Source organism: Panthera onca, chromosome C1 (assembly GCF_046562875.1).
Source record: "Panthera onca isolate mPanOnc1 chromosome C1, mPanOnc1 haplotype 2, whole genome shotgun sequence".
Classification (NCBI taxonomy): domain Eukaryota; kingdom Metazoa; phylum Chordata; class Mammalia; order Carnivora; family Felidae; genus Panthera; species Panthera onca.
In genome coordinates, this window is record NC_138346.1 from 201,778,247 (window position 1) to 201,789,917 (window position 11,671).

At 54.5% G+C, this 11,671-nt stretch overlaps 1 protein-coding gene across 1 annotated transcript; it reads left to right on the forward strand.

Moving 5' to 3' along the window:
• Positions 1 to 429: 429 nt before the first annotated feature.
• On the forward strand, positions 430 to 10,797 carry ZNF683 (zinc finger protein 683). Its single transcript, XM_078452167.2, is given in 7 exon segments — positions 430 to 2,657; positions 3,398 to 3,518; positions 4,181 to 4,385; positions 6,054 to 6,757; positions 8,313 to 8,441; positions 9,475 to 9,770; positions 9,772 to 10,797. Coding segments are annotated over 6 exon segments (1,731 nt in total). The 5' UTR covers positions 430 to 2,657; positions 3,398 to 3,404; the 3' UTR covers positions 10,055 to 10,797.
• Positions 10,798 to 11,671: the final 874 nt, after the last annotated feature.

Genomic DNA, 11,671 nt, shown 5'->3' on the forward strand with positions numbered 1-11,671 from the left:
AATTCACATTGGTCCCTAGGAAATTGTGAAGGAGGGGAGCTTCCATTTTTTTTTTTTTTTTTTTTTTTGTCTTTTTGTTCTCTGCTGTTTGAAATGTTTACCACTAGTATGTTTTATTTTGTAATTAACAGAACGAAGAAGAAAGTAAGCGTCCATGAACCAGGAGCCTGAGGACCCTTGCCCAGCCCTCCAGCTCTTGTCAAAGGCCTCTCTGGTGTCCCCCGCTTATCCCTGAAGGCTCCGAATCCTCTCTCCCATCCACAAGCACTTCCCAAGCCCTCCTGTGGTCACTGAGGACTTGCCTTGGCCTGGGTCTCTCATCTGGGTCCAGGTATCTGCACAGGTTCCCTGGCTAAGAGGCTGTAGTTCTATGCCTGAGCTACCCCACAGGGATGTGAAACATGGTGACATCACAGTTAGGCTAATGACATCACGGTGGACTTGGAGACTGACAGGACAGAAGACCTGGCAGGGCCCAGGAGATGAGAACAAGGAAGGGGTTGGCAGGTGGAGGCTGCTTTGGGTGTGAACTCGAGGCCCTATGTCCTCAGCCCACCTCCCAGGACATTCCTAGCCAGGCCTTTCAGGGACCGGACAGTCAGAAATCTCCAAGTCTACTTCCCTTTTTGTTTCTAATCAAGAGGTTTACAGACTTTTCTGAGAGTTGGGAGCAAGGGTGTGATGCCGGGGTGGGTGGAGTTAGCAGGTGGAAGATAGAAGCCAAATGTGCAGGTGACTCCTCCTCGGAGATGAGACTGGGGTTTTCTGTGGGTGCCTAGCCGGGCCCTGGCTCCCCTGTGATTCCAACAAGGCTGCACGGGAAGGCAGGCTTGTGGCCTTGGAGGCTGGGAGGGCTCCAGCTTTTGGGGCATGCATTTTGGGTGGATCAAGGCCACGAGCGGCACCAGGGAGGAGCTCCTTCACCAATCTGAAGGATAGTGAGAGGGCAGCTGAGAAAGGCGGGAGGCTCTTTGTACAGGTAGCTGACTACTCAGATCCTGAAGGCTCAGTATTCCAGCCTGAACGCTGTTGCTTTATCTTTTGTTCTGGGCATATGTTATGGAGATTCTCGGGTTAAGCTCCAGAAACCATTTCAGGAGGGTTGAAGAAAAGCAATTCTTTTAAAAGATATGGGGAAGCTCACAGAATGTCTGGAAATGCTGTAGAGCCAGACTTGGAGAATGGGCTGGATCAGGAGAAGCTGAGACCCCCTCCCCCAGGACCCAGCTCAGAGAGGGTTCTGCAACGCCCTCTGAACCCCTTTCTTTCCTCTGCTGCCCTGGAAGCCGACGTGGCATGATGTGCAGAGTGGAGTCTGTACTTACCTGCCTCTTTCGGGCCCCTGGTTTCTGATCCAGTCTGGATGGGGGCATCCAGTTGGCCCAGTCCATGTCATGTGCCTGTATCACGTGCTGGGTTCGGGGAGGTCGGAATTAAGTGTGTGGCCATCTTGGCTTTTATAGTGGGAGGTGCATTCTGCCTCCCCCCAGATGCATGTGGGGGGAAAGTTCCACATTCTGAGCATCCAAGAAACCCAACAAATGTCTGCACTGGAAGTAAAAATGAGTAGACAGTGGTTCCTGTCCCTGAGACACTCACAGGCACATAGGGGTCATTATGTGGGCAAATAATTCTGATGGGAAGTGATGGAGGCCATGGGGGAGGTGGTCACCAGCCAGGGGCTGGGCTGGCAGAGAAACACCGGTAATATGCCCCTGCTCGTGGTGGAGTGTCCAAGATGTCCCTGTGTGCTCCAGGCCACCTCGATGGAATGGCTGGGTGGAGTCTGACGACCGGTTGGGCCTGTGTCACACGGGGCCAGACATTGTGTGATACGGATCCACCGACTGGGCAGAATTTGAGTCTCTAGAAATGTGTGCCTTTTCTTGCTCTCAGAAATAATGAAACTGCTTGGCCTAAAAAACTGCTTCCTAACCAATGGAGCTTCTCTTTTGATATCTAGCCATTCCTTACATGCATTTTGCTATGCCACTGAATCACCTCTTACCCCTGTTGGGGCCTCAGCTCAGTATCGGGATGAGAGAAAGGATTTCTCAGGAGAAGCAGATCAGAGATGGGACGAGAAAGAGGAGGGTGTATTTGCTGCCTCCGGGGCCTCTGCTCCGTGAGATCAGATTCCTTCTCTTCTCTGCTCCACTCCATATCCTTCCGTGTTGCCTGCTCTGGTCTATGTCTATAACTGTCCCTGTCCCTTCACCACCATCCCTGTCCTCCCTGTCATCATCACTGCCCGGTTCCATCTTGGCCAGGCCCCTGTCTCCAGAAGGACCCCAGCTTCAGCCGTTGAGCCTTGCTGTGTCCCTCTTGGCCTCACATAGCCCCACCCCACTCGCCCCAGCTTCACACACTGATATTCCAGAACCCCAGTTTGTAGTGGTCCCAAATCAGCACATTGTCCCATAGAGTTGCCACAGGTAGGTAAAGGCTGGTGGGTGGGTCCCTCTCATCAGGTCTCTCACAGCCCCTCCACCCCCCGCCTGCCCCCTTCTTCCTACTTGTGGCAACTTCAAAGGAAGCACCTTCCTGTCACACTCACTGGGGCCTCAACCACAGGCAGCAGCTGCCCGCCTGCCCACCTCCCTGCATCCCTCAGAGGGAACTTCTGCAGAACCAGGTGAAGAGGCTCACGCAGGCAGGTGAAAAGCCTCTGCTGGGCAGGGTCGGGAGGAGTGGGGAAGGGAAAAAGGAGACCGTGCTTTGGCAGGCCGAGACACTCGAGTGAACGTGCTAGGGTCCGCGTCCGAGGAGCACTGGAGGAGGAGGGAAGCGTGGCCACTGAGGAGAAGGGGAATGAGCCTTGAGACACTTGCTGAGCTGAGGTGGTCCCTGTGCTGTGTGGCCTTCGGTGAAAAGAAGGCAGAGAAGCGGACAGCTGAGCAATCAGAGAATCTTCCTGTCAGGCCAGTCAGGGGACCCAGGGGACTCTTGGCCTGCTTTCTCAGACTGTCCCTGGTGAGGGAGCTGAGCCTGGGTAGTCTGGGCAGCAGGACCCTAGGGCTTCCTCTGCTGCCCAGAAAAGCCGCGTCGATGATCTCTGAGTTCACTCAGAAGTACCTTCCATGAGGATCTTCCTCTCTGTCCTCTTCCCCAGGGATGAGCATAAGGCCAGCTCAGCTCCTCACCTCTGATTGTCTCCATTCGATCTTCTTCCTGCACCTACCAAGAAAGCATCATTGGCTTCTAAATGTCAGTACTGAGTCCTTAGACATCAGCCTGTCCAACCCTCGTGTTTTGCAGATAGGGAAACTGAGGCCAGGAGGGGCAGTGACTCAAAGTCACACGGTGGTGTAGTGGAACGGCCAGCTCTAGAAGCCAGGCTCCTGTGTGGAGGTCCTTCACCGCTCACCTGTGACTGACCTGTCTTCCCATCAGGTAGTAGGGGCATGAAGGGGGAGTCTGCTCCAGAATTGGGTTGTTGCCACAAGACTCAGCCTCCGGGGAGTACAGGGAGCTCCCTGTCCTCCAGCCTGGACTTCCAGCTCTGCCAAGGCAACCAGGTAAGGAGGGATCCCAGCCCAATCTTTGAGGGCAGCCTGCTTACAAAGGGAGAGGATATTAGGATGAAGTGGGGGGGAGGGGGAAATCTGAAGGGACCAGGTTCCCACTGGCCCCTGGTCCTGAGCACTCCTACCCCGCCTGGTACATCATGGAGATGTGCCCTGGGGGTGCCAGAGACCCTCTCCCATGCCCCAGGGGCCAGACCTTTCCTGTGGGGCGTGAGAAGGGATAGCATAGCGCCTGCAGGAGGCTTGGCTGTATGACCACGACCTGGGCCTTAGCGGGAGGGAAGCTCAGGGCCATCTTGTGGGGTTTACAGTCTTCGATGAGGATTTTCTCCAAGTTCATCTAGGCTCCATTCAAAGCACAGTAGATGGTCTGAGACACAGTGGGGCCAAAGGGGTCAGGAAGGAAGGAAGGGAGAGAGACCAGGGCTAAGTGAGGGGTTGTAGAGGATAGGAGGAGGGCAGTACTGGGGTGGGTACGAAAGTCTTTGGGGAAATCTTCAAATGAGGGATGGGGAAGCCGTTTGAGTGACAGACATGATACAGGGTGGGTCTTAGCTTCTCCTCTTTTGGAAACCAAACTGGAGCTGGGACCATCCTAGGAACACAGGTGTCCCTGTCTCCCACGCCCAAGTCCCTTGCCCCCTGTCTGCCAGGTCTCCTCAGCTCGCAGGCCACTTCCTGACACTGTGGATGCCCATGGCTCATCTTGTGCCAGCTGGCTGTGCCCCTTGCCGCTGGCGCCAGCCAAGTCTGCCTTGCTGACCTGTCCCCAGGGCCTGGACCTATACCTGTGTGCCCTGCAGCCGGCATCGCTGGGCATGGCCCCACAAGGTCTCAGAAGCGACACCTTGAGCACAAGTAAGCCAGGGCAGAGGGCTGCACCGTGAAGGAGGCAGCGGGTGGGAGAGGACTCTTAGATTTCAGGACAGGAAAGGGAGGGGACCCAGTGTCACTGGTGAGGACGGAGACTCAGGCACGCTTTACTTCCATATTTTGGCCTGGAGTCTTGGCCTGGGGCGGGGCGGGGCTTTCAGGGTGAGACCTGAGCCAGAGGAGGTGGATGGACAGTGGCTTTCTCAGGCATGAGCATGGGACCTGGAGTAGGGGTAGTCCGAGTCCTGGGACTGAGCATGGCGCCCTGTGCCTAGAATGTTTGAGCTAAAGGGGTCTTCATTATGAGATAGGAGCACTGACCGGGAGCCAGAGAGCTGAGGATAGAGTCCTGGTTCTGCCCTTCCCGGCTCTGTGACCTTGGGCACATCACCGAGGCCAGTTTCTTCTTCCATGGGAGTAGGATGTCACTATACCTATGTTCTAGATTTGCTGCACCGTAACGCACCATTTCATCACACAACTGTAACCTCCTGGAGGGCAGACTGTGCTGCCCGGTCCCTTATTTCCCCAGCACAGAGCACAGAGTGAAACGACAGGTCAGCGAAGTTGGCTGAGCGAATAAATGAGGATCCAAGCAGACATCTACTTTGTGACCTTTTTTCTTTTCAGTATTTCACCTTATATGTCTCCCACCTCCCTGGCTGTTGTGCCTCAGTCTCCCTTCCTCGCTCTTCTCTGCCTACCTCCTAAATATCCCCATGCTCCATAACTCAGTCCAAAGCCTTCTTCTCTCCCCTCCCCCCACCCTTTAGTCTCACCTCTTCTCTTCTTTCCCGCCTCTCCTGTTCACTTTACGGAGGGTAGTAGTGCTGTTTGACAGCTACTTCTTTCCTGCAAGAAAGGAAATGATCCGTACTTGTGCTGTTTACGACCGTACCTACTGAGCCTTTTAAACGTGGCTCGTGTGAATGAAGAACCGAATTCTTATTGTACTTATTTTAAGTAGTTGAAACGTCATCACATGAGTCAAGTGGCTACCGTTTTGGACACAGCAGATCAAGGGTCGTCCTAATGCGGTCTGCTTGGGGTCCCTGGCACCCAGATTTATGTCTTCAGCTTGGACCTCTCTTCTATAAACTCCAAACCAAACAGATAAATAAACAACCAAACAAATTCCAAACCAGTTCATCCAACTACCTACTTGGCTTCTCCACTTGGATGTCTAATAAGGTTCTTTTTTGTTTTTAATGTTTATTCATTTTTGAGAGACAGAGACAGAAGTGGGGGGGGGGGGGGACAGAGAGAGAGGGAGACACAAAATCCCAAGCAGGCTCCAGGCTCTGAGCTGTCAGCACAGAGCCCGACACGGAGCTCAAACGCATGAACTGAGATCATGACCCCAGCCAAAGTCAGAAGCTTAACCGACTGAGCCACCCAAGCGCCCCTCTAGTAGGCTTCCTGATCATCTTCTCTCCCTAAAATGGTTGACCACCACAGACATACTAGGTCCTTTTGTTGGCAAGTCCAAGTGCAGACCAGGAAGGCCCAGAGAGGGGAAATGCCTGCCCAAGTCACCCAACAGGCTTGCAAGGCTATGGCGATTTCCCAGCCTGAGCAGGGCAGGTTAGATGGGGAGCAGAGCTTTCCCCCAGGTAGTGGGGCCCTGACCACTGTCTTCCTTTTCCCGCTCAGCGCTCCAGCCACCAGGGCTGCATGCAGGCTCCACTGATGGCGAGAAACTCACGGCCAAGCACTCTGCAAACAGGGACCAGAGGGGAAGCCAATGGGAAAGAGCTGGAGAGGGGGCCCGCTGCCCATCCTTCTGTCCCCACAGCAGCTCTTGCCCACCCCCCTGGCAGAACAGTAGGAGCCCCAGCCCCTTAGCTTTCTGCTCCTGTCTGTCCTGCCTGCTGCCCACTCCCATCTCCAAAGTGCTCCCATTCTGCCTTCACCCCTTCTGTCCTGCATATCCACTTCTCCTGCCTCCTCCTTACCTGCTTACCTATGGGGCCCTACCTTCTGTCCGATGCCCCCGCCTCTTCATGCAGCCCCCAGATCCCTCCCACCCCATCATGGCTATGCCCAGCTTGCTGATGAGTGTCAATGAGCCTGGGCCCCCCACGGCCCAGAGGGAGACCCTGTATCCTTACCCAGGGGCCTCCCAAGCCTCTGGCCAGATCCAGCCTTTCCAGGCCTGGAATCCAGGCCCTGGAGCTGCCAGGACCTACTCCTCAGGGCAAAAGAGTGCTGGCAGGGCGGCTCCAGCGAGGCGGACCCCACTGGGCTCCCGGACAGGCACCGCAGTGCTGCCTTACCCACTGAGGAAAGAGAATGGCAAGATCCTGTACGAGTGCAATGTATGTGGCAAGAACTTCGGGCAGCTCTCCAACCTCAAGGTATCGGCGTCTTGGGCTCCGCTGCTCCCCTCGGCATCCTTCAATGACCCCGTGCTATCCTGCTTCCAGAATCAAGGGCCTTAAAGCCACAGCAACTCCTGGGCAGCCTCTAGGCTGTGACCTGGGATGCTTCCTTTGGCCTCTCGGTGTCATGTTTGTGGAGAGGAGATGACAAAATGGCCGCCAAAAGTCCTCTCCACTCTAAGAGATAGTCTGTGAGAGCGTCCACTGCACTCAAACATGGGGACACTGAGGGAAAGTTTTGCCCAAAGTTACTTCGATTTAATGGTGAAGTTAGGCCTTGATATTAGCCTCTCAACATCTAGTGCAAAGCCCTTTCTGGATCCCCAGTTAAGCCTCTTCTTGTTTATTTGTTTGAAGGTCTGGTGGGGGCATACATTTTAGTGAGCCCAGGCCACCCACCTGACAACCAGCTTTTTTCACGTGGGACCCCATGAAGCAGCACAGTGCCGTTGGGGCCATCATCCACATCGCCCGGAGGGGACCCCATGGGCACACCTCTGTGTATCAGCAGAGATGGGGATCTATGCACATGTTGGCAGCACTGAAGTTGAGGAAAAGTTATGGTTGTTGAGGAGGGACGCTTCCGGGTCCCCAGGGCATGGGTGCTTAAACTTTAATGAGCCTCAAACCACCGGGGAGCTAGGAAACATGCAGATTCCTAGGTCCCAGCCCCAGGGATCTTCAGTCAGCTGGCCTGGGGCAGGGCCTGAAAATCTGCATTTTTTAAAAAATTTATCGGGGCGCCTGGGTGGCTCAGTCGGTTAAGCGTCCGACTTCGGCTCAGGTCACGATCTCGCGGTATGTGAGTTCAAGCCCCGCGTCGGGCTCTGTGCTGACAGCTCAGAGCCTGGAGCCTGTTTCAGATTCTGTGCCTCCCTCTCTCTCTGAAACCTCCCCCGTTCATGCTCTATCTCTCTCTGTCTCAAAAATAAATAAACGTTAAAAAAAAAAAAACTTTAAATAAAAAATTTATTTTGTGAGAGAGAGAACACAAGGGAGAGAGAGCACGAGTGGGGAAGGGGCAGAGAGAGAGCCAGAGAGAGAATCCCAAGCAGGAACCACACTGTCAGCACAGAGCCTGACACGGGGCTCGATCTCACGAACCGGGAGATCATGACCTGAGCCAAGATCAAGAGTCGGAGGCTTAACCAAATGAGCCACCCGGGCACCTCATTATTTATTTATTTGTTTGTTTGTTTGTTTGTTTGTTAGTTAATGAGAACGTGCATCTTTAACAGGCTCCCAGATGGTGCTGATGCTGCTGGTCTGTGGACCACACTTTGAGTCGCACCGCCTTACCTAGCCTTCTGACCACTGTCATGTCCCCTCCTGCAGGGCAGCAGAAAGAGTGAGGGTATCCTGGGGAAAGGCAAGAGGGGCCCTGGGGGCAGTGATAGAGAAGCAAGGGGATTGAGAAGCCTCAGGGCTAAATAGGGGTCCCGTGGGGATGTGGGGAGAGATTGGGACAGGATCCCAGACCCTGCCGGAGGGGTCTGGGCAGTTGGCAGCATTTGTCCCACACCTGGCTCAGGTCCATCTGCGCGTGCACAGCGGGGAGCGCCCCTTCCAGTGTGCCCTGTGCCAGAAGCGCTTCACTCAGCTCGCCCACCTGCAGAAGCACCAGTTGGTGCATACCGGGGAGCGGCCCCACAAGTGCCTGGTGAGACCCTACTTCCCCTCCCCTGTACTCCTGGGGGCTGGTGAGTAGTTCCAGGGCCCCGGAGGGATGGCACCTGTAGCCTCTATTCCCCAGTCTCCCGGAGCAGGTGGAGACAGGACTGGAGGCAAGGGTGGAGGTGGGGAGGGAGGTGGAGGGAGGTGAAAATGACCCGAGTCAGCCTGGAAGGGCCAGAATGTGATACGGGAGCTCACTCCCTGGGCCTGGCGTGAGGAATAGAGATGAAGGCCTATGGGAGGAGAAGAACGAAGTTGGGGGTGCTGGGGAGTGAATACCTATTACCTACTTCCCAGGGCTGCTGCAGAAGTAAAAGGCCCAGCGTGTGAAAGTACGCACTGTGGGTAACACCAGCTTGGTGTTAGCTCCCTCTCTCTGACACTCACCACAGCCCTTGGGAAGTCAGAACAGCAGGAATGCTTCCCCCGTTTTACAGAGGCAGTCGTGAAAGAAATATAGAGGTTCTAAGTCTGGGCTACTTGGGTTCAAATTCCAGCTCTACCTCCAGCTGGTTGTGTGATCTTGGGCTAGTGGCTCGCCTCCTCTGAGCCTCGCTCTCTCGCTGAAATATAGGAGCTATACTGGTACTTAGTCATGCTTCTCCAGGGTCCTGGGGAAGACGATGGGAGACCAACTCCTGGCATGCCGCAGCTCCCAGTAAATGTTAATTACGCCCGCTAAAGCTGTAGACCCACGCACGAGGGTCCTATGTGATTATCTCGCTCAGTCCATCATCCCTGTGAGGTTAGGTGTTTACAGTAACATGTTACCAATAAGGAAACCAAGGCTCAGACAGGAGAAGTCACCTATGCGAGGTCACACAGGGAGTAAGAACCAGGATGCTAACCCAGGTCTGCCTGGCTCCAATGGGCCAGACGCTGTGGGTCCCAGGGAGAAATCATCAGGGGAAAGCTTCCGGGCCTGCATTACGGGGGGGGGGGGGGGGGGGGGGGGAGGGGAGCAGAGCTCCTGAGCCAGCCAGGTGGGCAGAGCTGACACCAGCGCCCCTTCCCACCAGATGTGCCACAAGCGCTTCAGCAGCTCCAGCAACCTCAAGACCCATCTGCGGATGCATTCAGGGGCCCGGCCCTTCGGGTGCAGTGTCTGCCCAAGTCGCTTCACCCGGCACGTTCACCTGAAGCTGCACCAGCGGCTGCATGCCCGCCGGCCCTGCGGCCTAGCTCACACCCACCTGCCCCTGGCGTCTCTTGCCTGCTTTGCCCGATGGCACCGGGAAGCACTAGGTCTTGTGGGGGTGTCATCAGAGAGGCAGCTGGGCTGGGATTCGGAAAAGGTCAAGAGGTCCTCGGCATCTGGGGCAAGTAAGGGCAGCCAGCCTGAGCCCTGGTGCCGGGACTGTCGTGGGGAGGGGGCAGGGCAGAGCGATTAAAGGATTTTTCTCTGCGGCAAGTCGAGGCCTCCTGAGCTTCAACAGTGGCGGGGGAAGCCACTGTGTATTGGTCAGACTTCGCAATCCACCAGGTCAGGGGACACAGCCACAGAGATTCTGTGATGCTCTCCCCTGGGGTGGGGCAGGCAGCCATCTCCTGCTCCTGGTCTGGGACGAGGCCCTCCAATCTCAGCTTGCCAGTGGGTAGTTCGGCCTTCCAGGACTCTGCACGGTGCAGACTACGCTGCCACGCACGGGGCACATTGCTCTTTTTCCTGAACAGATGTTCCAGCACCTGTCCAGATGCACGTCTGCTGCTTCCCACCACCTTCTTGTCTCACAGTTCGTAAGAAGCCACTGTGCCTCCTTAGCTGGTATTCCCTGCCACGGTCAGGGGGCGGGGTGAGCTCCTCCCTCTGCACCTGCTAGGAGCTGAGCCCCCTGTGGGGTGGAGGGACAAGAACACAAGGATGGCGATGTCTACTCATGACCCAGAAGCAAGATATCCCCCTGGGTGCCAGGACCAGCCACCAAAGAGGGCAAAGGGCTAAGGAGGTGCGAGCTCAGGGGAGAGGTAGAGGCTCTACAAGGAGTATAAGGAGGGAAGAACTGGCAAAGAGAGCCTGAGGAGCTAGGACCCTCCTGATGACCTTTCTCTCTGCGGTCCCAGAGGATGCCCTCAGATGTGCAAGGTCTTCTGCCCCCCACTTGGGAGTTAGCAACAGGTGGGGAAAGGGCACTGCCTGAGAAGCAAGATTATTAATCACAGTACACAGTAGCTATTATTGGGGTGCCTGGGTGACTCAGTGGCTAAGAATTCACCGACTCTTGATTTGGACTCAGGTCATGATCTCACGATTTGTGAGATCCAGTACAGAGCCTGCTTGGGATTCTCTCCCCCTCTCCCCCTGTGCCCCCCCCCCTCATGTGAGGGTGCTCTCTCTCTCTCTCTCAAAATAAATAAACTATAAGAAAATACCAATAGCTGTTATTAAACAGTACTATGGGAATGCAAACTGGTGCAGCCACTCTGGAAAACAATATGGAGGTTCCTCAAAAAATTAAAAATAGAACTTCTTTAGGACCCAGCAGTTGCACTACTAGGTATTTATCCAAGGGATACAGGTGTGCTGTTTTGAAGGGGCACGGGCACCCCCATGTTTATAGCAGCATAATCGACAATAGCCAAAGTGTGGAAAGAGCCCAGATGTCCATTGGCTGATGAATGGATGAAGAAGATGTGGTTTATATATACAATGTAGTATTACTCAGCGATGAGAAAGAATGAAATCTTGCCATTTGCAACTACGTGGATGGAACTGGAGGGTATTAGGCTAAGCGAAATTCGTCAGAGAAAGACAAATATCATATGACTTCACTCATATGAGGACTTTAAGATACAAAACAGATGAGCATAAGGGAAGGGAAGCAAAAATAATATAGAAACAGGGAGGGGGACAAAACTTAAGAGACTCTTAAATATGGAGAACAAACAGAAGGCTACTGGAGGGGTTGTGGGAGGGGGGATGGGCTAAATGGGTGAGGGGCATTAAGGAATCTACTCCTGAAATCATTGTTGATCTATATGCTAACTAACTTGGATATAAATCAAGAAAATAAATTAAATAAACTAAAAAAACCCCAGTAATAACTGGCCAACTTCCAGCAGGGGGCCTCCATTCGCACCCCTGTGGGTTTGAGAGCGGCTTCCCCACCAGGGACTGGGCAAGATTCACCCTGTGTTGTAGGCTCCCCAGGAGCGCAAGAGAAAACTCTTATGGGGAGCCCCTCTTGTCAGGGCAATGGCGGGGTGGGCTTTGGCCTT